We start from the raw sequence: 26,248 nt of genomic DNA on the forward strand, positions 1-26,248 counted from the left end.
AGGGCTTTTACCTTCTTCAGGTATATCAGGCTTATTATAACCTGAACTGACTTCTCAGATAAAACTTTATCTCCTGTGCCTACTCACGGAAAGACAAGAAATAATGAGCATTAATAAATTATAAAAAAGTAAAAAAAATTCTGATTTGTTTAAATTCAGCTAATATAGATTGAATAAGTTCAATATTTATTTAGGTGAAAAGGGCGCATGAATTATTCTCTTTCCATCGAGTTTATATAATATTCTAACAGTATATGTTACACGTCATGGATAGTGTCAAAAACTAGACAATGAGGTGATTAAGGTTTTCCCATCGGATGTGCAATTTTTTTGATGGATAATGTTCAGATTGGAGTGGAACATCTAATTTAATCAAAATTGAGATATATTTCTGACTATACGTTTAAGCTAGTACAAAACATACGTACATTTAATTTGAAAGCTGTACGAGTAACGACATAACTGTCCGGCTCGAAGGATCAATGTTTTCTAAAAGTAATAAAGTTGATTTAAATGACGGCGTTATATGTTCAACAACCAAAATGTACGGCAGAATGTCATGCCTATTTTTATTGTATTTTTGTTAGTCATATCACGTATATGACTATTTGTGGAACGTCTTGTTTAGGTCAGCTTTCAACCGATTTCAAAAAGAAGGAAGTTCTCAATTTGGTCGTATTTTATAATAATTATATATAAGACAGTGTCGAGTGTATTGTATGTATTATACAATACTGATAGCATATGAGTAATCTTCTTCGTTCGCACAAGCCCTTAGAACAAGATCAGAGAAAAGATACCAGAGGGAGACTGTATAAGTGGTTCGCTTGGGCATCTCTGTCCCATTCATGTTTCTACCGTGACGCACTTATGTTTGCATGGCTGTGTTTCGGTTTGAAGGGTGGGATATGGAAGTGAATTTACTGTTTACAGAAGAACACCTAAGTTCTCAGGAATGGCAACACATGGGGGTATCATGAGTGAAACAGTATACTCTGTTACGTCCATGGTACTGCTCATGTGTCAGGAGACGGTTACCACTTTTCCATTAGGTGGGCCGTCAGCTTGTCTGTTATTCTAAGTTGCATAAAAAAAATACAACATCGCAATGTATTAGTATTTATTTAATAAATTAGCGTGTCGAGTCGTCGGCGAGAGCGGTGTGCCGTCAGCCGGCGGCGAGGTCGAGCGGCGCGTAGTGCGCGGCGGGCGGGCGGCGCACGGCCAGCAGCACGCGGCCGCCGCGCGCCGACAGCAGCACGTCGCAGCCGCGGCCCAGCGCGCCGCGCTCCGCCGCCAGCGCCATCTGGTTCACCACGCGCCGCTCCACCTCGTGCTTGATCGACCGCGCGCCGTAGTGCACGTCGTACCTGCAACCGCCACGCGCCGCAGCTTTAGCGCCCACTGCTCATCCTCAAACTGTTACTTTTAAATCGGTTTTATGAAACTGACTGCTTGTTAAGAAAGCTTTAAATAATGACAGAACAAAGCGTATAAGAAACTAGAACGTATTCGGGTGTAGATCGAACTGAAAGAACAAAAAAATTATAATATACTAGAAACAACGAAGCATAAGTCATAGCGCAATGTAGATATTTAGCAGCGCCATCTAGTTATATTTTGCGAATATTAAATCCCTTTATATGACGAAATTATATATGTGTCATCTCAGAAGAGAAATGTGCAACGACAGATACGCTGTCGATCGATCCGAGATCGGGCCGAGTGCGTGCGTACAGCGCCGGTCTGTTAACGGAATCACCGATCTCCCATGTAATGTGATCGGTATTAGTAAATTAAATACAGATTTTCGATCGTAGAAGATAACTGGAAAGGATCAGTATAATATGATCTTAAATTCCGCGTCATCTGCACTCAACAGGACATAGAAGCGAGACGATCTGTGCCATGCCGGTTGATACCGAGACGATCGATATACACTTACTGCTACTTACTGTGTAACTTGAGTGGACACAGCAGCGAGTGTGAAGGTAGAAAAAATCGAACGGTGTATTTGACTAACTATACATTTTCACTCATAAGTTTGGAATTGAAATTAACCGTGACTAAGTTTGATAAAATATTGTAACATGGTCAGGGTAGAAATAAAATATTTTGAAATTTGTAAAAAGTCTCACCCGTCAGCGAGCGCGCCCAGCACGCCGCCCTCCCAGTGCAGCTCGACCGCGTGCCTGGTGCGGGCCTTCTCGGCCCAGTGCTTCAGCTCCAGGTTGACCAGCGTCAGCAGCTCCTGCCGCGAGAACGGGAGGAAGTACACGATCTCGTTGATGCGCCCCAGGAACTCGTCGCGGCCGAAGTGCCGCTTCAGTATCGGTCGGACCACGCTGTCCTTGAAGTGACGCGAGACTTCTAGCGATTCCTCGACGTCATTTTTGTCCAAAGAATCTTGCTCGTCGTCGGATTCCGACTCGGCTGAAACAAATAATTTATTTATTTTACAGAAGTTTTAATACTTCCAAATCAATAGTAATTAATTTAATACTTTTGTTAGCGTCACCGTTGACCGGGGGCTGGATGCGAGCTCGCTGGGCGGACCGCGCCTCCGCCTCTCGTCGCAGTTCGAGGCCGTACTCTGCTATTTCATCGGCCGCCAAGTTCGATGTCATAACAAAAATAGCATTTTTACACTCGATCAGCTTTCCTTTTCCATCTGTTAATCGTCCCTGAAATGCAAAAACACAACCTGACACGAAAATCTACTTAAAATTTGAGTATGATGTTAAGAGGCAAACGAGACAGCGAGCGTTCGCTCACCTCGTCGAACAGCTGGAGCAGCACGGTGAGGACGTCCGGGTGGGCCTTGTCGACCTCGTCGAACAGCACGACGGCGTCGGCGCGGCGGGCCAGCGCGCGCGTGAGTTGTCCGCCCTCCTCGTGGCCCACGTAGCCCGGCGGTGCGCCGATCAGCTTCGCCACCTCGTGCTTTTCCTGGTACTCGGACATGTCCAGCCGGATGAACGCGGCCGGGTCGTCCCGGTGCATGTACCGCGCGAGCTGCTTCGCGAGCTCCGTCTTGCCGATGCCCGAGCTGCCGAGGAACAGGAAGACGAGCGGGTGCTCCTCGTCGGCCCAGCCGTTCTCCTTGCGGCGCACCGCGGCCGCGACGGTCTCGATGGCGGCCTGCTGGCCGACGATGTACTGGCGCAGGCGCTGCTCGAGCGGGAAGCGGCGGCGCTCCTCGGCGGCGGCGGCCTCGGCGGCCAGCTCCCAGCGGCGCGCGTGGTCCAGCAGCAGGTCGCGCGCCGCCGACGGCTCGCGCGCGTAGTGCAGCGCGCGGCGGCCGGCGTGGTCGCGCCGCGTCGGGTCGGCGCCCGCCTGCAGCAGCGCGCGCACGGCGCCCGCCGAGTCCGCCAGCGCCGCGTAGTGCAGCGCCGTCCAGCCCAGGAACGAGGCGCGCGCGTTCATGCTCGGGCAGAACTCGTCCTCGCGCCGCTGCAGCGCCTCGAGCGGGTGCAGGCCGGTGGCGGCGGCGGAGGCGGCGGCGCCCGCATACCGCTCGGCGGCGTCGGGCCGCGCGCCCAGCCGCAGCAGCTCGGCCACAGCAGCTGGCCGATCGTTGGCGGCGGCCGCCATCAGCGCCGTCCAGCCGAGTGCGTGCCGCCGGTCCGCCGCGCCGCCTTCGTCGCTCGACCCCTCGCGTGTTCCTTCGCCGCTTGCGATTAATGCTTCCACCTGTCTATAAACATGCTCTTATTTTAATAAACATACTTAAGTTACTTTTTTTAATTTTTGCATTATATCTGGAATAAGGACAGGATATTAACAATGTTAAAGTCTGTTAACATTACAGTTATTAGTGTACTTCCTACTTACTGGTATATCTACTAAAAAAAACTTTGTAAATAACAACATGCTAGCACAACCTTTCTCAACCATTTACAAAAATATGTCAAAGTTGAATTAAAGACCCCAGGAATTACTTGAAATACTCCTATAGGTCTACTTACATACCTTTTATTTTTTTTATATATTTTTTTAGGAGACAGCTGTTGTTGTTGTCTATAATGTTTTTATAATAATAATAACTTTTTTTAGATTTCACAAACAACGAATTCATTCAGAATAATAACAATGAATATGACATATAGCTTTCAGTCTGATTTTTTAATCAAACATTTTTTTTGTAATATATATACATTGACCACTTCGAAATAAATGAAGCTGATATATGTACAAAATAATACAGCATGACAAAAAAAACATTAAGGAATCCAGTTTTTTTTATACCATTTTGGTGGCAAACAAGCATATGGCCCACCTGATGGTAAGTGGTTACCATAGTCTATGAATGCCTGTAAAACCGGAGGTATTACGTGTACATTGCTGACCCTGAAGAAACCTCTTTATCCCCTTTTGAAGAACCCCTTGCTCTAGTCTCTTGGGAAAACCTTGGCAGGGAGCTTATTCCATAACCAGAGTATTTGTGGAAAAAAACATCTCTGAACCCAGTTTATTTGCATATGAAGTCATCAGGACCTGACTAAATATAATTTAAATTACATAAAACTAATTGTGTTGATACTTTTTAATAACGAATACTTACTTGCGTAATTCTTGAACATTGCCAAGTTGTGCGGCCTTAAAAAATCGTTTTTCTGAAATAATAACATGAGTTTAAAACAAATAATAAGAAAATAAGAATAATAAATGCTATTCTAAAAAGTATTTACCATTGTATATATGATCAGCTGCCAGCAGCGCCAAACCCAGTGTACCAATAGTAAGCGCGTACGAACGTGGAGAGCCGTGTGGAGTCCTATATTCATTATCAGCGCCTGCACGAGAGCCCGAACCAGAGCCGGTGTCGGCGCCTCTGTTGCCACAATCACATTGTATAACAGCGCTGCTGCTTAGCCGAACAGACCGTCGCAGCGCCCGTAAACAACGAGAGGCAGCTCGTACCGCTGGCATAGACATTTTCAAAGTTCTTCCTCCAGTTTAACACTATAAGCACCGTCTTATCGATGACGTGACGACACTGGGCAAATATACGTATTGCTTACTATGATTTATAATTATACAAATGCATAGATTATTTCTTTTTGTATTTCAATGGTTCCTTTAATATTTAATAAAATTAAATTATATTTAGTCATTTTTTTTTATTTTTGTTATATTTTATAAGTTTGTCAGATTTACATATTTTATAATCCAATGTCAAGCAAACGTCAATTGTGAACTTGTTAGGATGTCCTTTCGTCATTCATTTGTCAATTACATCAATCAATGTCATTTGTTTAATTCTACTGCTTTCTAATTAGACAATTTATTATGTAATTATCTGCTACTTATACTACCTATATGTACCGAGACAAACATTGTAATTTTTTTAATGAGTGATATCAGAAATAGTAACAGGCGGAACCCTATGCAGTCAATATACACTAGCGGCCTGGGTGGGAGTAAAAGCAGTCAGAGGTGGATTAACTGTCGATAGCGCTTTATAAAGAAAGGCTGGCTTTATTTTTCCCGAATAGTTTCTAATTGGATTCCCTTTAGCAATGCGTATAAGAGATTGCTGGCAATGGAACTGTTAAACAAACCTTCATCACTAACAATCTTTTTTCTCCAATCGTAACATTTATTTACTATCATTGCTGAGCAAACCATAAAGAAAGACTGGCTTTATTTTTCCCGAATAGTTTACAAATATAAAATAGGTAAAGAATGGGATTAAATATTCCATTGCTATTTAAATATTCACCACGGTAGATGTATAAAAACTTAGAACAAAAACTTTATTGAAATATGTTGTTATAATTCATCTGGCAACATTTTATTTCGACATTTAAGATATCATCTACATAGTATTCAGGGTCGTAAAATTATTAAAAACAAAAAACTTCAATGGTGGATTTTCGTTTTGAGTTATATCTGTGAAAATGGTGGGTTATTTAAATGTTTATCGGTAGTGTTATGCGGAATTGATGTCGTTCTTTCTACTAATCCCTGAATGGGTAACATGTGCTTTGGTACAGATACGAGTTTTTTATTTACCGTCAGCCTCCGTGGACGGAGTGTGTTGACACTCGATATTGTTTACTCGGAAAACTCGCGGAATTTTATTATTTACTCCCTGAAAAATGTCTTTGGGAGGGTCCACATTTTTGAAAAACGCGACGATGCTGGAGCAGTTACTAGAAGAAATCAATTTTCAACGAACAAAGGAGATGCGACAATTGCTTAAAGATGGTAAGTACGAATCATTTTAATTCTGCTACTTTAGGTCTTTACATCTCACTTCACCGAAAATCTATTATATGACATTATCTATCGGGTTTAGAGCTAAGTCCCTTGCAGGGTAAGAAGAGGAAACAGAACTAAATGCCTCCAATCTTATATATATCACTTAATTCATGCACTTTTATAATTCTAGATTCTATTTTATATATTATATTAAATTAATTACTTTATTATTATTATTTTATAGTTTGATTGTATTTGTGTAAATAAAGAGTGCAGGCTATTGCTTATAAATTGATAACATCCTTTGCTTTCTTTATCATATGTGAATGCAGTCAGCATCATATATATTATGGTCTTAGATGTGCATTATTTTATCTCAAGTTTAATTTTTTTAAAATAATATTCCCCCATAATTACTTAAAGATCTTGTAATGTGGTCACACTTGTGTGTTTACATTATGTTAGTATTTTTCTGGTTAGTTGCTAGAGATTAAATATTTAGGTATATAAATAAATAATTTGTTTTTAAAGATGATAAGAATATTTAAAAATAGTTGAGAATAGTATCTTGTAATGATCATCTTAAAAATGTTATTCTCTTTTATGAAAACAGTAATTAGTGGTGACTCATTCATAGTTTAAAGCTTTATGCATCTTTGTTTTATTTATTGATTTTATTTTTATAGTAATGGAATAAACAACTTGGAATTATTATAGTTAGTTTCTACTTGACTTTGTCTTAATCAATTTGTCCTCTGACCAGATAGATTTTATTACAATACATGTATTTATTTGCTTTATTATCTAAGTAGAACTATAGCATTTATGTACATAGTAGGTTTGTGGCACAGGCATCCTGGTTTTTGTTAGTCTTTAGCCAGTTTACACATTTATTTCAATAAGTTATTAATTATTACTGTATATGTAGTTAATACTTTAATATCTAATTTGTAACTGGGTGCTCACAAAGCAGTCTTATTTGTAATTTTTTATTTGCTATTTTTATAGGAACTGTAAGCAAAAAGCTTTATAATATTTGTGCAGGCTTTAAAGATTATAAATCATAACTTTGTTATGGCTGTGAATTTGTGCACCTTTTTCAATACATAGTAGATGGTTATATGTTAAAAACCTAGAAAAATATCAACCTGTGCTTTTTTTTTGGTGGATGAAAATGAAATGGTAACCTCGCCTGCGCTAATGGGATACACTGGTGGAGCACCAGTGAAGGGTGATAGATGAGAAAGAAAACAGGCCAGTTAGCCCATCATGATGAATTCATCAGGAATGAACCATATGGTTTTATTGGAATGGAATGGAATTAAATATATGGTTAGATAGTTTCCAGGGGGAACCACGAGGAAGTCGACCTGATTATGTATATTGCTAGGAATGGGATTTTTAGTCTCCTTTACTAACAATCCCTTTCCCCCCTATCAACCTGTGTTAGATTTGTTTATTGTCTCAGAAAATACCTATGACAGGTATGGCCAGTTTATGACTATGGGAATAGATAAACAAGAAACAGCTTAAATTGAATCAAATTTATAGTTTCAGAAATAGTAAAATATTGTTCAAAAAGTGTATTGTTTCTCCATAATTGTTTAAATATTTATCAGTTTATTACAAAATTATGTTTTGTTTTTTTAATTAATTACAATAGATGTTATGTATTAAGTCAAAAATTCAAAATTCAAAAATCATTTATTCATGTAAGACATTTTAGCCGCTTATGAACGTCAAATTTTTACATATAATTTTAATTTTTTCCCTACCGCCCAGTTCGGTATATATTGAGAAGAACTACTTTTTTTTTTAAAGCCAGTTTATTTACAATGTATATTTATATAGGTGTCTATGTCTAACATTAAATGAAAATTCAGTGCATGAACAACTATTGCCATGCACACTCGTCATTCAAGTAATCGTTTAGTGAGTAATAGGCTTTGCTCAGTAAATATGATTTAACAGATGTTTTGAATTTATTTAAGGGTAATTCCAACATATCCTTTGGTATCTTATTGTAAATTTTTATACCTATTCCCATAAAAGACCTATTAACTTTTTCTAAACGATACTTGGGGACAGCAAGTTTGTCTTTAAATCTGGTATTAATATTATGAATATTGCTGTTTTTTGGAAATAAGTCAAGATTTTTATGAACATATAGGATATTTGAATATATAAATTGAGAAAACGGTGAGAATATTTGCCTCTTTGAATTTCTCTCTTAATGAGTCACGACTCTTATACAGAACGTTTTTGTAATATGAATATATTCTTAATAGCTTTTCCCCATAGTAATATTCCATAAGAGAGTAAACTATGAAAATAACTAAAATAGACTAATAGCAAAATCAGTGTACTGTCCCTTAGCACGGCATTATTATAAGTATTATATTAATGCAGAATTAATAAAAAGGGAATGAACCGATTTATTTAGAATTGAAGTAGGGGCTGAAAATCATAAAAAGTGTCCCAGTTCCGCATTTTAAATAGCTGTAAAGTGGTATCTTCATCCTAATATAACAGTGTTAATTATAAGTGTATGTTTCATACATATTTTTTTTATGGGTGAAAAAGGGAATGGTAACCCTTCCTGCGCTAACGGGATACACTGGTGGAGTACAAGCACCAGGAGCACCAGGGTGATTGATGAGAATGAAAACAGGCCAGTTAGCCTATCATGATTAAATTATCAGGAACTATCTATATAAGAACTATCATGGTTAGATAGTTTCCAGGAGAAACCACGAGGAAGTCGAGCTGGTTGGGTATATTGCTAGCAATGGGATTTTTAGTCTCCATTACTAACAATCCCTTTCCTCCCGATATTATAGATATTATAAATAAAAGATGATCTCTTCTAATTTAAAAGTTTTCTCTTGTCAAGGCATACATTTATACATTCTCTTTCAGCCACCTCTTTTTCAGGCCATATCTTTGACCTCCCTATATGACATGACACCTAGTTTTTCATTATCTGTCCCATTTGGTTATTTCTCAGACTTACCCTTCCTATTTTACTCTCTATTTTTCCTTTTAGTATGCTCTTTAAAAAATTGTAATGTCGTTAAAGGTGGCCCAACATTTTGCCTTTTCTATTCTCTGTTGGTTTTATTAATGTTCTTTTCTCATTCACCCGTTTTAAGACTTCCTCATTAGTTGCTTTTATTATCTAGCTTATCTTTTCCATTCTCCTCCATGTCTACATCTCGAATTTAAGCATCTTTCTTTCCTTTTACATCATTGTCCATGTTTCACACTATTTCACACATTACATTAATGCCATGGTTCAAATGTAAGTTTTTATAATTTTTTTATGTTTGGTTAAAAGATTATCTTGTAACTTTATTGTGGTAGTAAAATTTTAAACCAAACCAACCATAGCCATGCAAGAACATCTGCTTTACGGCCGATATAACTAGGATAGATGTATACAAGCAGACTAGTTTTGTACAGTTTTAGTGTAGTAAATTTATTTAATACCTATCTTACCAGCATCTAACCAGACTTACGTACGACGGTCGCAAATACAGCAGAGAATAGACGCGCGATGGATGCGCAGATGGCTTATAGTTGTTTTTGTAGCGTCTATATGACTGTTATGGCGTGGTGAATGTTGTACCTGAATAAGTTCCGATTGGTGAACAAATTGATATATGTGTGTAGGCACTGTGCTTTGTGTGATCTGATTCTGGTTTCGAATCCCGGTTGGACCAATTTAGAAATCGTATTTTTCTGAATTGCCTAGGGGCTGGGTTTTTCAAGGTTGTGTCCCAATGTCTTGTAACACTATGTTATATAACACTTTTTTAATACAACTTAGAATTGCAAACAAGCTGACGGCCCACCTGATGGAAAGTGGTAACCGTCGTCTATAGACATGAGCAGTACCATGGACATAACAGAATATACTGTTTCGCATGATACCGCCCCATGCGTTGCCATTCCTGAGAACTCAGGTGTTATTCCTCTGTACCCAGTACCTACCTTGAGGGCCGGGCGGTTAGTGTTATTGTGTGGTACTTAAAAATAACTTCAAAAAAGATGTTTTTTCATTTCGCCCATATTTTTTTGTGCAGGACGTTACGATTTAATTTTTTTGCAATCACATACTCCAGTAACTGACGAGATTAGAATCACCACCAAAGAAATCCCTTGTCGTTTCAAAAATTATCAGTTCAGATTTGATGACTTAAGAATCTTCTTTTGGAAGTAATTTGATAAATTACCTACCTATTTGTATATCACTTAAGTTTTCTTCCACAAAAACCATCGAAAGTCGAAGAGGCGCTGGACTTGGTGGATTTCATTCAGGCATACATCCATTCCGGCTAAATATTAATATAACAATAAAAATAAAGCTACTTATGACAAATACTTTAGCTCAATATGGGCAGGTGATGATTTTAAATATGATTTCTAGATTTGTGTGTGTATTTATATTCTTAGATAGTTTACTTCAGGAACACAGGAACAGAAGATAAAGTATACAAAAAGATTATCCCGCACGTAATGAGACGTATGGTCACATTCATCATCATCATCATATCAGCCGTTACTTGTCCCCTGCTGAACATAAGCCTCTCCCATAGACTACCATAAGGAACGGTCCTGAGCCACTTGCATCCATTGACTCCCTGCTATGCATTTAAGGTCGTCACTTTATCTAGTAGTTTTCTCTGTATTGTGTTTGCCCGTACGTGGTCGCTGCTTAAGAACCTTTTCATCCATCGGCTGTCTGATCTTCGAGCTATGTGACCAGCCCGCGGATGTCCCTATATCGGTTTCCAACCGGTAACCAAAGCATTTTGCTTACGAGCATCTTGTTTTAAGAGCTGTACCTACATAGTAAGATCGTCTGTGACACACATATAGTGTATTCATACGGTTTTGTCATCAAAACTGAAACATTGTACAAATCTATTTTAGCAAATATTGACCCGTCCAGTCTTCTCTCGTTTTTTTTTTTTGGAAAATATTTTTATCTATGTATTTGCTGTTAATGTAACGGTTTAAAGTCAGTTAAGTTTTTGAGTTTATCTGTTACAAATATAAGGTAAAATCTTTCCTCTTTATATTATATATGTATATATATTTATTTTAAAAGGTAACAGACATTACAGACAGATACAGACATTAGTTTTAATTGATATGTAGAGCTTGCATTTTGCATTTATACCAATTACAGATGCACACAACATTTTCTTAAGACATCGATTACATATTAACAAAACTGACATTGACTTTATTTTTAAATTTAATATATAATAGTTAAAAATAATATTGTGTTTAGCCACATTTTTTTTAATTCAAATAGTGAGTCTATTTTGAGGTTTTTATAAATAAAGGGAAAATATATAAGGTTCAGATAGTAAGGCGAGATCTCACGGTTATAAAATAAAATGCCACATCTGAAAAAACACATATAATGAACTTTAAAATACAACAGCATTGGTATAAATAGTTATAGATACACGTTCCACCTATGATGTTCTGCTGTTTACCGTACATCTTCGTCTATTTCATTCATATCTTCCGTATAAAGGCAACATGCACAAACAAGGAATGTAGTAATCGTACAGTACATTTCAACTCCCATAGAGCCTCTTTATAACTAAAATCTTTTTAACTTATTCACTTATTTAACTTTCCAAGAACAAATTGTTCTTAATTTATTTCTGTATAGATGTCATTTTACTTGAAGTATATTATCAAACATAGAGAGAGAGAGAGAGAAAGAATTAGGAATATTTTTTGCAGACACATAATAGGAGTAAAAAAAATTTAGAAATCTTATAGACTTTAAAACGATTTAATGTATCTTCAATGCATGTCGTGGTGTAGCAACCACTATATTATCGTGGCCAGGGACAGAATGGGACAGAAGAGTTGTACGACAGAAATAACAATTTACTACCTAATGTTGTAATGTAACGCATAACAATGTCTCTATGGTGCCTGCCCGTAATTTGGCGTGTGCGTTTGTGTTTGAATGTCGGCCAGGATAATCTTATCAATCTCGGCTGGTTTGCAATAAAAAGTGAAAAATATTATCTTGACATATTTAAAGGCGAATTTAGTGTTATTTCTATTTATATAGTCCTTGCACTGTCTATACTGTTTAACGAAAAAGGTATAAAAATCTGAAATCCACCAATAGCATTCCTAACATTACTTTCCTAGCTCGAGTGCTTAAGCTAAACGGCTTCACGAATTTGGATGAAAATTGGCACACAACTAGATCATGCCATAAATGAACACATATTTAATTTCCCATACTGTGGGAACGTATTATAATGTAATAAGTAGTTTAGTTTTGTACATGAAATAGCAACATTTCCTGTCTTTAATATCTGAGGACAGCGAAATCTGTGTACATCGCTCAGCTATCGCTAATTATAATTTTGGAATATTGTTAACCAATACACAAGTTCAAGTAGGGGTTTACAGAATGTTGCACTAAAATAATATTTATCAATGGCATAATTCTTTTATTTTATATAAATAATGTTATAATATCACCTCTATATTCCCAAGACAACATAGACACAGAAAAGTAATTACTTATTTTTTAAATAATTTACAAGGAATAACGTAATATATAATTGATGGATAACATTAAAATATCATGTGTGATGTAGCCAAGACTGAATGTTGTGGAGCCTTGCAGTAACACTACATAGTCCATTCTGATATACACACATACAAAAACACATTACTCTATTTGGTATACTGCTATGGGTAGTTAAATATACATACATTAAAAATACTTTAAGAGATCTATTAGGCATTCCCTTAAGTTACAATTTATAAGGCAAGCTGCATATACAGAAGCATTGTATATACAGCTGATAATACTCTGAGATTCAGCGTCAACGCAATAAATAGCTCTTTTGTGTGAAAGCGATATTGTAGGTACAACATTATTTGTATCAGGTACTCAGGTATTTGTTTTCGTTTAGTATTTCTTTATAAAAACAATGCTATTTGATGAAAGGAGAATTAATAGCAAAAATCACAGAATAACAAAGTATCGGTGCAAAACAAACATGTTGATTCGCTCAGTGAATGAGAAATTAGAATAAATTTTTACACATTATGGAAATTTGAAAATTGGTATATTACAATATGTATGTATTACTAGTAATTCTCGCGTCGAGAGAAATTTGAGCAGATAGTTTATTGTTAAATAATAGATAATTACATTGGATAAATAAAATAAATTAAATTTTACATTATAACCTCAGTAGCAGGTAATAAATCAGACAGCGGTAACAAAGTAAAAACCATTGTGTAACGCAGGTGCTGTGATGTCGCTGTCGCTACTGTGTACTAGAGCAACATAAACCTTCCCTACACTACCGAAAACAGTCACTTTCTTTGTGTTTACATTGAAGGCACTTTGCATTTTACAATCAAATACATTACAAGCGACACATCGACAGGTCCCTAGATATTTTACATACATAAAAACATTACAGTACACAAATCTAACATCAGACAATTCCATTTCTATCTACATTGTTAACTAATTTAATATTATGTTACAAACTATTTGGATCGAATTTTGTAATCCAACGTTGTGCTCTTTATTTAAAGGAATATTTTGAAACTTAAAATTCATGTTATCTCTTAATCAATATTTTGATAATCAAGTGAGAGCAGCACGAATTCCAAGTTTGCTACAATCGGAACTGACAACACGGTTAACATGAATGCTTTCTCGTTTGTGTTTCAGAGAGTGGCTTTGTAGTGCTGCAAGGAACAACATATTGGACAGATCTGTTCGTGCGTCACTTCCTGTTTCAAGAGGAGCAGGCGATCGACTGCGACGATCTCTTGTTCTTCGTTAGGAAGCGCCACGTGAAGGGCTCCTCGCGGTACCTGCCCAAGTACGAGGTAGGTTTGTACAACCATTGTCACAGTATATGTAGCGGCCCAGTGAAGGAAAACCTTGTCAGGTTTATTATGCTATATAGAACAGTAAACTGATGGAAAGCAAACTACGACTCTGTCCACTCGTACATTTATATTATAATAATTTTGTATGTATAGGTATATATCTGTTTATGGCAGTTTGATATGAAAAAAATATTAATGTTATCATACAGAGATATCGTATCAACATTATGATAAAATTATCGTATACGTAGTCTGAATAGGATGTGTTTTTATATGATATTATTGAGATATTAGTTGATTATCTACTACTTCATGAATAATGTACTCGTGATGGAATTCCAGTAACTTGTAGAAGTTTTCCACATTCTATTTGTTGACTATACTATGCTGTAGACAATTGTAATAGATGTACAAAACAAATCAACACTTGGGCAGGGTGTATTAGCAAGAGCTTGCAATGTGACTGCCGACCCACCACCACCACCACGGTCGGTGGCCGCACGTCGCTAGCCGCTCGCCAATACTTATGTACACAACGTTTAAAAAATAATTAAATTGAAACTTATCAATGGACAATTTTGCGACGATGTGTGACCACGAGATATGCTACTCTCAGGATTTAGGTGCGAATAAGTACTTAAATTTATTTCATTGAAATTTTTAATTTAATTTCTAGTTTAGCACCATATGGATGAATGTTACAAAACTCTATTAGACAAATCTTTGGAAATACAAAAAGTATGTTTCAACAACAGTTATGTACTTTATTTTAAACAATATAAAAATATTATTTCTTATAGTATGAAGTTATTACGACTATGCACTACTCTGTACTCGTCCGCGATCACAAGCGAACGCCATCCCGTCCCATCCACCGCATCATCTGATCACAGTACATTCGCTAATAAATAGCTGATTTTTAAATTGATTACAATAACCACTTATAAAATATACAATTTACAAAAACAAAAATTCTATCAACAGCTGACATTTTGATCGTATTGTTGTCTGTCAATTAAAATTAAAATCTTATAGTTCTATTCAACAATAAAAGCATAGGTACGAGGTTGTCAGAAAGTAGAACAGTTCGCTTTGGGTAATGAGCTCTCTCTGATCGAGTTGTCACATTACACGCGCGACGGACGCTCACTGCCTCACATCATATTGTAACGGTTACTAAGCACAGCCTAATGCGTTCGGCGACGCCGTTTGCCACCGATCAAACGAGTCACGTGCCAAAGGTTCACCGGTCCCCTCATCCTTTCTGTCCATTGTTTTTGTTCGCAGACTGACGTCGAAGTATTTCGCAAGGACTCGAAGAAATTGCCCATCGGTGATCCGGAAATCGACTGGGAGGAGACCGTTTATTTGAACCTGATTGTACACCAGTTCGACTACACGCTCACGCTGGCCATTTGCACGCGTACCAGCCCAAAGGAGCTGCAGGTCCTGAAGCGGCACTCGCAAAAGGTGAGTGAGCGTCATACGCGTTCCGGGGGTGGCAGCGTCGCACGAGCGCGTCACTAGCTGAGCCGGCTGAACAATTTCGTGCGCGGCCACGGCAGCGGCCAGTCGTACCGCCGCGGCACCGGCCCCCGCACATTCCGCTCCAGGTACGTGAACAGCCAGTACCACCACTCGCGCTGAATCATGTAGTGGTTGTAGCCGTTGCCGCTCCGGTGCGGCGTCACTAGCAACGAATGGAACGTCCAGAATAATCTTGTAGTCACATAGTAGGCGATCACTACGTCCACTGTATAATGTCCGTGCGCTAATAGGACAAAAGACACGCCCAGTACCGCTGAGCCCCACATCGCCCAGTGCACGGGCCACAATTTTTTTGGTGAATACTCTGCTACAATCAGATAACTTAATACAAGAACCATAGTATGTCCAGAATATATATAATCACCACAATATGTATGTTTTCCGTTGATAGACAGACCGAAGCCTGATATTAGGTAAAACATTCTTTTGATGACGAGCAGCGGTGTCGTGTTGTTGCTCTTGGGGCTGCAGAAGTACGTAGTGCTCGACACCGGTAAAACGGTCACAAACATGGTGACCGACCGGTACAGGTAGAGCAGGCCGATGATGAAAAACAGTCTTCGAGCCACAATAAATCTGTGTTTGTGGAAGACGACCACTAGCGTGGCCACCGTCGTCGATATCATTATTAGATACTCCGACACAGCCAGGCCCCAGTCTCTGGCTTCTATATTGTCCAGTACGATGTCATTAAGAGGAGCCGTCGTGTTCCTATCTGGTAATCGTTCGTGCACTAACGACAGCGACATCATATTGATGCACACACACAGAAATAAAAAGAAAAATGATAAAATCGTTTTCCATATTTCTTTTGGATATCTCTCCTCTCTGACGGTTCCGGGGGGTATTTCCACAATGAAGTCCCCGGTGTGCGTCCGCTGCGGCGAGTGATCTTGGTCCGGGTCGGACTCGTCGGTTGTCGGCTGGGGCGCATCTTTCTTGACGCCGCGCGCCAGCAGCGGTTGCCGTTGCATCAGTTCTGCTTGGCTGGGCATGCCGCCGTTTTGTCTACCTTCGTTTTGCTGTCGCGAGGCGTTGTTGTTTAAGTCATTTCGTTTGAGACGCGGTTCGAAGTTGATGCCTTTGATTTCTTCACATGCGGTGTGGGTGGCTATGTCAACATCGCAGAGCTGCGGGGCGACTGAAGGCGGAGGTGTGGGCTCTCGCGGCACGAGCGCTAGCTCCTTGGAAGGCAGCTCATTGGCGAGGTACACTCGCACCGACTCCACTAGTGGCTCTGCAAAGTTGATCTGTTTCGGCGGTGATGGCTCTTTGTCTGGAGAACGGGCCGATATCGTCATCCAGTCACCATTTGGTTGGAATGAGCCTGAAAATAAGAAAAAATCCAATATTAATACTTTATATTTTTTTATATTATTCAGTAGAAGTCTTTTATATATGAGGTATTTATAGATAGATATTCTTTATTGTTTCTTCCAAAAGATTACAATAGTAAACTTATTTATATTTACATATAACAATACTTTTATTGTTAATCTGTGTTTACACTTTTAGTGTTTACAGTTGATGATAAATACCTATGTTTATTCAGTTGACATTGTATTTTTCATGTATCAAAATTTTTATCGACATTTATTTATTGTCTTTAATCGAGTTAGGTAACGTTATGTACGGTTACACAGTACTACTATCGAAGCATATTTCTAGAAATGACAACGTACGCATAAACAAAATAGCTAACAATATACGCGGAGGTACAGTTCAAAGACCGTGGGTTATGATTGCGCGACAGGGAGACGCGCGACGCGACAGCCGCTGGCCGTGGTGCCCCTCCTCTTCCTTGCATGCCACCTCAGATGACAATTAATCGCTGATGAATTTGTTGTGTACATAGGCACACGCTAGACTGTTTCGACCGAATCGCGGCCTCCGGGATACAAGGGACAAATATAGATTGCGCGCGACAACACATTTCTCTCAGTTGTGTTGACACGGAGTCACTGTTTATAATGACGAGCCATGCTATCGAATGATCACACGCGTTTCAACTTACCCGATCAATGGACGAATTGTCATTCTATTCGAACGCGAATGCTCATCGATTCCACCTCTCGGTGCTCCTATGCTACCGATAGAAAGCCGGAGCGCCGGCCTCGCGTCCAGTAAAATCACAAAGTCACGTAAACGAGGTCGAAATGGAAAACGATATGCACTCACTACACTGCACAGGTAACGGCTCACTCGGGAGGGGTCTAGCTATCGAGCTCCACTGGCCGTCGGTACATTCACATAGTCACACAATATATGCACCGGACGGCGGTGTTTATCGCGTTAGGAATATTATTAAAAAACAAATTAATGTTTCGTGGCTACGAGCGCGCGTGTAAAGTGGCAGCCGCGTACTAGTAAAAGATGTAGAACTGGTCGGCTTCGACGCAGTTCGGGTGCGTTCGGGCTCCGTCGGCTCAATGGAAATAATTACGCGCGCAGGACGTCACAGAGAAGAGAGCGGCGCGCGCCTCGCTCCCCGGCCCGACTGAGGCGGCGCTCGACCGCTCGACCGCTCGACAGCCCGACACGGCTCAACGGCCGCCGCCCCGTCGCCCCGCCGCCCCGCCACCCCGCCGCCACCACGTCGCCCCCTAGCCCTACTAACTAACTACATTATGCCCTATAAACAGGATATCAATGAACCCATAGCTATAATTTCGTGCAGCTTTCATATTCATGTAAACATAGTAGATCGATTAACTTGAACCTAGAAAACTATCTAATTTATTGGTGAATGTTATAATCGTAATAGGTAGATAACTGGGATTGGGAGGCGTCGGTGGGCTCGCATCGTGCAGAGGTCGCCTCTCATACGATTGTTTAATAATTGATAGGCGCCGAACTGTCGTAAGATGCTGTCACAAATACCCAGAGTTGTTTTTTATCGTACTGTCATTGAATTATTTTTATAATGATAGTGATTGGCAATAAAATTGGTTGCTATTTGCTCTTCCGTTTATCATGTTTCTATTTGTTGTAACATAAATTGGAGTATTATTTGAAATTTTACACGTTGTGATAAAGGGAAATTCGGTATCGATTAGCGTTTTAGTATTAATATGAATATATTAATTTTACGTGTAATACACGTTTTATAGGACAAGTAAAAATTAAACATCTACTAACAAATTAAATTTGTCAATATGTCCGTAAAAAATGGGACTTGATTGTAACCCTCCGTGAAAGGATTCGGCTGTAATTGTAGTACAATCCTTGTCCTTAATTATAAATGTGAAAATAAGTTTGTTTGTTATGTCTTGACGCCTCAACGACTTAACCAATCATCGTGAAATTTGTTGAATAATAACTATGAAACTTGTTATACATGTAGTATTTACCTAAGTGGGAAGAGGACATAAGTTGCCCCGGAAAAAGATTTGAAGTTGTAAATAAAAACTACTATTGAAATATTATTAAATCACATTTAAACAAAGTCTACATATGTACCTAATATTAATTTGACAGCTGGAGACGCCGTGTTGTCAATATGGGAGCATCGTAACATTTGATCGTTTATAGACCCAAGTTCCTTTTTGAAAATTATTCCGTTTCTTATTTTTTAGACAGAATACTCAGTTAATTAATGATTAGGATAAAATAAAAAAGAAAAATAAATAAACAAATAAAAAAAATTCTCTTGTTCAATTTTTGTGACCATGGATTTTAATAAAGGGTTAAATCTGGAACTAAGGACTAATTGTAAATAAACTGGACCTGATAAAAAGACAGGGGCTAGATCTAGCCGCGAAACGGCTAACTTGGCAGCACTTTTTTGGTTTCTGATACGTATAGGATTAGGGAATGTGGTTAAGTAAGTTTATGTAATTAATTATTTATTTTGTTTGTGTACATATTATTAATCTTTATCATTCATTGAAGGGTTTTCAAGAGTTTTCATTCATTGATTCTGACAATGAAATTATAATAATTTCTTTTCCCATTAAATGTGGTGTCAGTTAGCCTTTCTTTTTATGATTTTTTATTGATGAAATAAATCAAAGTGATATAATTCATGTTCACAATTAAAGGAAAAATGGTTAAAAAAATAAATTTGACAGCTATGTTGTTTTTTCTGCGATGGACATTAAAATGGTATCCAGACACGATCAACTTTAAGTGAACTTGTTGTTTTATATAATTTTTGAGCATTCAATGTTATGATGGAAATTTCCAGCATTATGCAAAGAAGGGTTAAAAGAAATTAGGATCTGAACATACGTGTTCCTTTTACTATGATTGCATTTTTTAATGAGTGAAAATGAAATGGTGACCCCACCTGTGCTATCGGTATACACTGACGGGGCACCAGTGAAGGGTGAAAGGTGAGGATAAAGCAGGTCAGTTGGCACATGATGACGAATTCAAGAATAACTAACAACTATGGTTTTTAAGGAGAACCGCGTAGTGGTCGACCTGACAGGGTATATTGGTAGCAATGGGCCATTTAGACTAACATCCCTTTCCCCCTCATGATGGTTGGTTAAGCCATTAAGGTGGGAAGAGGTAACAAACAAATAAACAAATTCATACTTATTAGTGAGGATTCTGTTAGAGACATTTATGTGGTAGTTTCGTGATAAAATAGACTTAACACCGGACCGAGTGGTCACGTGGAGGGCGCGCGGCGGGGGGTAAGGGGGGCTGGTCGTGGCCATTGTGTGCGATTGTTATTGTTTCTTGCTTACTACCTGTTTGTTTGCCTACAAATGCAGCCGGTTTTTTTTAATACGTGAAAATGAAGATACTTAATATATATAGATATTTAATACGTGAAATTCCCCAAGAGACTACAGCATGGGGTTCTTCAAAAGAGGGGTAAAGAGGTTTCTTCAGGGTCGGCAACGCACGCGTAATACCTCCGGTATTGCAGGTGTTCATAGGCTACGGTAACCACTTACCATCAGGTGGGCCGTATGCTTGTTTGCCACCTCAGTGGTATAAAAAAAAATGAAATGTCGAGTTCGCCCGAGTTATCGGCACACAAATTCATTATCATCTTTATTTAAATTAAAATCATTAGAATTGTTTCATATGAATGCAGGGTTCGGAAAATTGTTATCTGTTAAGAAGAGCCCGCTGGAAACTCAACAGTTACTCTTTTAAATCTCTGTTAATATTATGTGTATTTATATTATATATCTAAAATTGCATGCTCATTAAAAAGTTCGTGCATGACGACTGGTTCGACTAACACCATGCACATTTGTCTTTCAAGTAACTGTGTAGTGTGTAATAGGCTTCGTGTGATACAAAACAACGGGGACTGTTAGAGACCCCATTACTGAGAATCCCTTCCCCCCACCATAACCGGTTACTCCTACCTAATCTAAGCGCCTCTAGCACTTAATAGATGTTATTGGTTAATATTTAAACATGTATATCGGATACTGGGTTCGTCCAAAAAATTTATACGAGTAGGTAGTTGAAATTTAATCTATACTTATAATAGATCTGTAGAGAGGTCAATTCTGTACATGAAATATATTTCCAAAATAACTATCAGGCGGTGATTAGATTAGATACTGATGCCAAAAATGCAATCAGTAAAATTTTTGTCTGTCTGGCTGTCTGTATATTCGTTATAGAAACAAAAACTACTCGACGGATTTTAACGAAACTTGGTACAATTATTCTTCATACTCCTGGGCAGGTTATAGTATACTTTTCATCACGCTACGATCAACAGGAGGAGAGCAGTGAAGGGAAATGTGTCTGTTACATCAAAACCACTGAACCGTGAGTAAGGACATAGGCTACTTATTTTACGAAAAATGACGGAAACGCGAACGAAGTCGTTTAAGTCTATTTGTCGTTTGGCGGTATCTTTTTTTTTATACAACTTAGAATAGCAAACAAGCTGACGGCCCACCTGATGGAAAGTGGTAACCGTCGCCTATAGACATGAGCAGTACCATGGACATAACAGAGTATATTGTTTCGCCCATGATACCCCCCATGCGTTGCCATTCCTGAGGACTCAGGTGTTATTCTTCTGTACCCTGTAAATTCACGCCATATCCCACCCTTCAAACCGAAACACAGCCATGCAAACACAACTGCTTCACGGTTGAAACACGAATGTGACAGAGGTATCCAAGCAATCGACTTTTGTACAAAGTCTCCCTCTGGTATTATTATCTTATCCGATTATGCACTTATTTCGATAATTCCTTTCTTAATCTACCTGTTAAATGTGTATTTGTAATTCAGTGTATCTCACAGTGGATAAATCATTCCCGATCGATTGTAGAATATGTTTCTTAACTCTCAACTAGCTAGCGTGCATTACACAGTAATTCCCACGTAACACTTAACTAGGTAGATAAATACTGCTCAGTTGTCACGTATTGAGGGATCCCCCAAAGTGTTCGTGTTTCGAATTCGACCCGTGGGCCCATTGTCTACGCGCCGTGCCCCAAGTTCCTCATAGTGAGCGGGACCTAGCCCTTATCCGGGTTTTGGCGGCGACTTTAATTTAACGACATAATAATACGACAGTTTTATTTGGCTACTAACATTGCGTCCGATGATATTTTTTCCAAGTTACATTCGATATGAGTTGTCGTCCCCTATTTATCCTCTGGGCACGATTTCTATGCAATTTTTTTTATTAGTGCTCGTGTGTATTATTTAGGAAGCTCTCGTCAAAAATGTCATAATTTTTAGTAGATTCATTATACTGTTTTAACAGAATTTGAAAAGGCAACTAAGTTTTGTTGAAATTATTATATAGACACACTCTCTAAATGACAGTAGTAACAAATTGAGACATTAACTTAATAATCACATATCTTTTGTTTTGTTTACATTCTCATTATGTTTTTTTTTATGCAACTTAGAATGGCAAACAAGCTGACGGCCCACCTGATGGAAAGTGGTAACCGTCGCCTATAGACATGAGCAGTACCATGGACATAACAGAGTGTACTATTTCGCCCATGATACCCCCCATGCGTTGCCATTCCAGAGGACTCAGGTGTTATTCCTCTGTACCCAGTAAATTCACGCCATATCCCACCCTTCAAACCGAAACACAGCCATGCAAACAACTGCTTCACGGTAGAAACACGAATGAGACAGAGGTACCTAAGCAATCGACTTTTGTACAGTCTCCCTCTGGTTTAATTGATACCGACTATAATAATAGATTCTTTAAAAGTAATGAAGCTGTAGCCGGCAGCAAATAAATGCTGCCGGAAATAGTGGTGCCTACAAACAGTGGTGAGGAAAATTACAATGATATTATAATTATGTATTGTATTAGGCCACTTGATTGTTCTAACTCGTAAACTAATTAGGGTAAATTAAGTGTGGAGTCATTAAACGTTATCTAAACTTTACACAATCAATCGGTGTTATGAATCTCGGTTGTAAACTATGTATTTTATCCGCGCCTTCGTCCGCGTCCTGGATACTTTGATTGATCCATTGAAATAATTTGTTCGTGTACTACGTTGTATTGACCGGGATAGCAAGTAATCTGAATTATTCATGGCTGTGTTTCGGTTTGAAGGGTGGGCATATCCCACGCGTGAATTTACAGGGTACAGAGGAGTAACACCTGAGTCCTCAGGAATGGCAACGCATGGGGCGGTATCATGGGCGAAACAGTATACTCTGTTATGTCCATGGTACTGCCCATGTCTATAGGCGACGGTTACCACTTTCCATCAGGTGGGCCGTCAGCTTGTTTGCCATTCTAAGTTGTATAAAAAGAAAAATCTCTGTACAAAATTTAACGTGTACAAAAAATATCATGACAACAAAGTAACACACACTTTACTAGTGCAATAGTAGTACTATATAATTACACACAATTTTATATTAGCTCTGATTAGCGCCTAGTGCGGGCTCCAATGTACTCATGTTGTATATTTTGAGTATTTCATCATGTCAGCCGTTAACTGTCCACTGCTGAACATAAGCCCCCCCCCCCCCCCCCCTTAGGGAGTTTTGCCAGTAGTTGTCACGCTTGGCAGCCGGGTTGGCAACCGCAGTTAAGTTTTAGAGATGTTTTAAGAGGGCTCCTGCCCATCCCTGGCCCTCCCTTAGTCGATTCTTACGACACCCACGGGAAAGGGTGGCCTATTCTATGCCTGGATCACACGGCAAATTGTGTATATCATTAAGACATAAATATATAATATAATGTAATGAATAAGACGTTCGTGTTATTGCAAATTCTGGGACGAGGCCTTACAGATGTGGCGCCGGCACCAACGGCCGGGCAGCCTGCCGCCGCGTCGCATGTCGCATAATTGTTGCACAGAAGGATACTTATTGACTGAAGATTCAAATTAAAGGGATTGTTACCATACACGGTGACTGTAGACACAGTAACATTCTACTATCGATATTTATCTATGTAATTTGCCGTGTGGCTCCGGCATAGAATGGGCAATCCTTTCCTGAACCGTGGCTGTCGTGAGAGGGAACTTAATTGTCGAAGGATAGGCAGCAGCGACCACAAAACCTAACAGTATAGTAACAAACATAAAAAAAAAACAGACAAATCTTAAAGTATAATATTTATTTGTTTGTATAAATTAATTTACATCCTACAATGTCAATTGGATGTTTTGCTTCAGTCCTCGAGTACATATTTATGGTATAGGTACAATTGTTCTTGTCTATTGTCTATTTGAAACATTACAAAGGTTGGTGGATATAAACCTATAGATAGGGGGGAACGTAGTTGTTAGTAATGGGGTCCCACTGCTAGTAATATACCCTGTTAGGTCGACCTCCATGTAAATCCTCCTTGGAAATCATTGTGCTGAATTTCAGTTTTATTTATTACGATAGACTGACCTGCCTTTTGATTCTCACCTATCATCCCTCACTGGCCCAAACAGTGTATACCGTTAATACAGATGAGGTTACCATTCCATTATCATCCATTAAAAAACCTATAGATAGATATCAATTCAGATATTTGCGGATGTTTTAGTGACTCCAACTGTACTGCTCTTATAAGATATCGCAAAAGTGGAACTCTTCGATTTCAGTATGTCATTTTCGATGTGTGTGATGTATGTATGTCCATGGAGTTCATGTGATTGTAACGTCCAGTTAAGTCGTCGCAAATATAGTAAACTCTGTCATGCCGCGACTAATGAAACGACACGCTTGTGTAACGTATTATACTCGCAAGTGTCTATACAGAAATAATTATCTTTGATTAGCAATCGAGTGTAAGCTCGGCCGAGCGTCACCTACTCGTGGACGTCCATCTCAGCATGTCCCACGTTGTCTGTTTATCGTTACATCCTCTCCTATTGTTGTATTTGACTTTTGAAGTGATAGATTTAGGAACGAATTGACATCATGTTGAATATAACTAGAGGGAGATTTTGTACAAAAGTCGTATGCTTTGTCTCGTTCATGTTTCTACCGTGAAGCAGTTGTGTTTGCTTGGCTGTGTTTCGGTTTGAAGGGTGGGATATGGCAGTGAATTTACAGGATACAGTGGCTTCCTTAGTCCTCAGAAATGGCGTCGTATGGTGGGTATCATGGGCGAAACAGTATACTCTGTTATGTCCATGGACCTAATGATAATTTTTTTTTCCACAGAATTCACACAATTGAATGGAGATCCATTCGATGTGATTTTCTTTCGATCTCTATCAGATTGCGATAAAAGTCAGTCTACTGTTACATTTTTATATCCGCATTAGGATTGCGAATTATTCTCTATGAACCTCTAATCACAGACAGACCGCAGAATTCAAGACAGCTAAACATATATGACGAATATACGAAAGATATATTGACGCCAAGGACGAACCTACATCTTTGTGGTCTGTAAGTTACGTGCGTCTAAATGTAGGGCATCTAGCGGGAACTAATTTTAGTTAATTTCATAATATCACATTAAATTCTCATAGTAGTAATACATAAAAGTATTTTTACAAAATTAGAAAAAAAACCTTTTCATTACAAATGTCACTGAAATGTTAGAAAACGAGCACATAGTTTGCTTGAATGCGAATTTTTGTGTTTTTTTTAATCTGATTGAAATGCCTTGTTTGTATACGAATTTTGTATACTAGTGTATTAAAATAAGTGCCATAATTTGTAGGTGTACGCGTCTCCGAGCCGCCGCAAGATGGACACGAAGGGCGAGGGCGAGGAGATGACATACCCTCACATCTGCTTCATGGTCGATAACTTCGATGAGGTGAGATTTTTTTTGTATTTTTGCTTCTGGTGGAATGAAATTTGATATTCTGTTTATGCAGGAGATTGGTGGCATTTGGTTGAGTTTGGAATTTTTTAATCTTTATAATGCTTTGATATGGAAAAACCAGTCAGGTCATAAAATATATTTAAATAAATCTGTGGAATTACAAGTGTGTTCCACTCGTCTGTACAATAATATTATTATAAAAAGAAAAGATTTGTTTGTAATGCGTTTGCTGATTTAAAAAAACCGATTTTAAAAATTCTCTCTCTTATAGAAAACTACATTATCAGCGAGTTATATAATCTATTTTTTTTTTATTAAGAGATCCCTATGAAAATTACAATAATTAATAGTAAGGTATTAAAAATTTGCCAATAATATATAATG

The 26,248-nt window shown here is 38.6% G+C and overlaps 3 protein-coding genes across 8 annotated transcripts in view; 1 reads left to right on the plus strand and 2 right to left on the minus strand.

The window, feature by feature from the left end:
• Nucleotides 1-1,103: 1,103 nt before the first annotated feature.
• On the minus strand, nt 1,104-5,206 carry LOC113509101 (caseinolytic peptidase B protein homolog). Of its 2 annotated transcripts, none has more exons than XM_026892384.3 (6): nt 4,692-5,206; nt 4,565-4,616; nt 2,776-3,697; nt 2,519-2,684; nt 2,139-2,433; nt 1,104-1,370 (listed from the first exon to the last, which is right to left on the minus strand). In XM_026892384.3, exons 1-6 carry the CDS (start codon nt 4,936-4,938, stop codon nt 1,169-1,171), a joined length of 1,884 nt encoding a protein of 627 aa, XP_026748185.2. In that variant the 5' UTR covers nt 4,939-5,206; the 3' UTR covers nt 1,104-1,168. The 2 variants fall into 2 exon arrangements, with proteins under 2 accessions (XP_026748185.2, XP_031763415.2); XM_031907555.2 differs by having other exon boundaries at nt 2,504-2,684; nt 4,692-5,205.
• Nucleotides 5,207-5,828: 622 nt separating this feature from the next.
• The window catches only part of LOC113523404 (uncharacterized protein KIAA0930 homolog), a 48,953-nt gene continuing 28,533 nt past the window's right edge, over nt 5,829-26,248 (plus strand). For 2 of the 5 annotated variants that reach the window (XR_008253563.1, XM_052900835.1), the window contains exons 1-4: nt 5,832-6,213; nt 13,952-14,112; nt 15,403-15,585; nt 25,757-25,855. Coding sequence is in view for 4 of the 5 variants with exons in the window: in XM_052900835.1 (XP_052756795.1) it covers nt 6,105-6,213; nt 13,952-14,112; nt 15,403-15,585; nt 25,757-25,855 (552 nt within the window). In the remaining variant the exon portion in view is untranslated. Of the gene's footprint in view, nt 6,214-13,951; nt 14,113-15,402; nt 15,586-25,198; nt 25,480-25,756; nt 25,856-26,248 lie in introns of those variants that run through there. The other 3 variants (XM_026909366.3, XM_052900836.1, XM_052900837.1) reach the window with 3 other exon arrangements.
• On the minus strand, nt 11,624-18,189 carry LOC113523403 (phosphatidylcholine:ceramide cholinephosphotransferase 2-like). Its single transcript, XM_026909362.3, has 2 exons — nt 17,678-18,189; nt 11,624-16,990 (listed from the first exon to the last, which is right to left on the minus strand). The coding sequence occupies exon 2, from the start codon at nt 16,962-16,964 to the stop codon at nt 15,639-15,641; it is 1,326 nt and encodes a 441-aa protein (XP_026765163.1). The 5' UTR covers nt 16,965-16,990; nt 17,678-18,189; the 3' UTR covers nt 11,624-15,638.

Source organism: Galleria mellonella, unplaced genomic scaffold (genome assembly GCF_026898425.1).
Source record: "Galleria mellonella isolate WM207_F2 unplaced genomic scaffold, CSIRO_AGI_GalMel_v1 utg714, whole genome shotgun sequence".
Taxonomy (NCBI): Eukaryota; Metazoa; Arthropoda; class Insecta; order Lepidoptera; family Pyralidae; genus Galleria; species Galleria mellonella.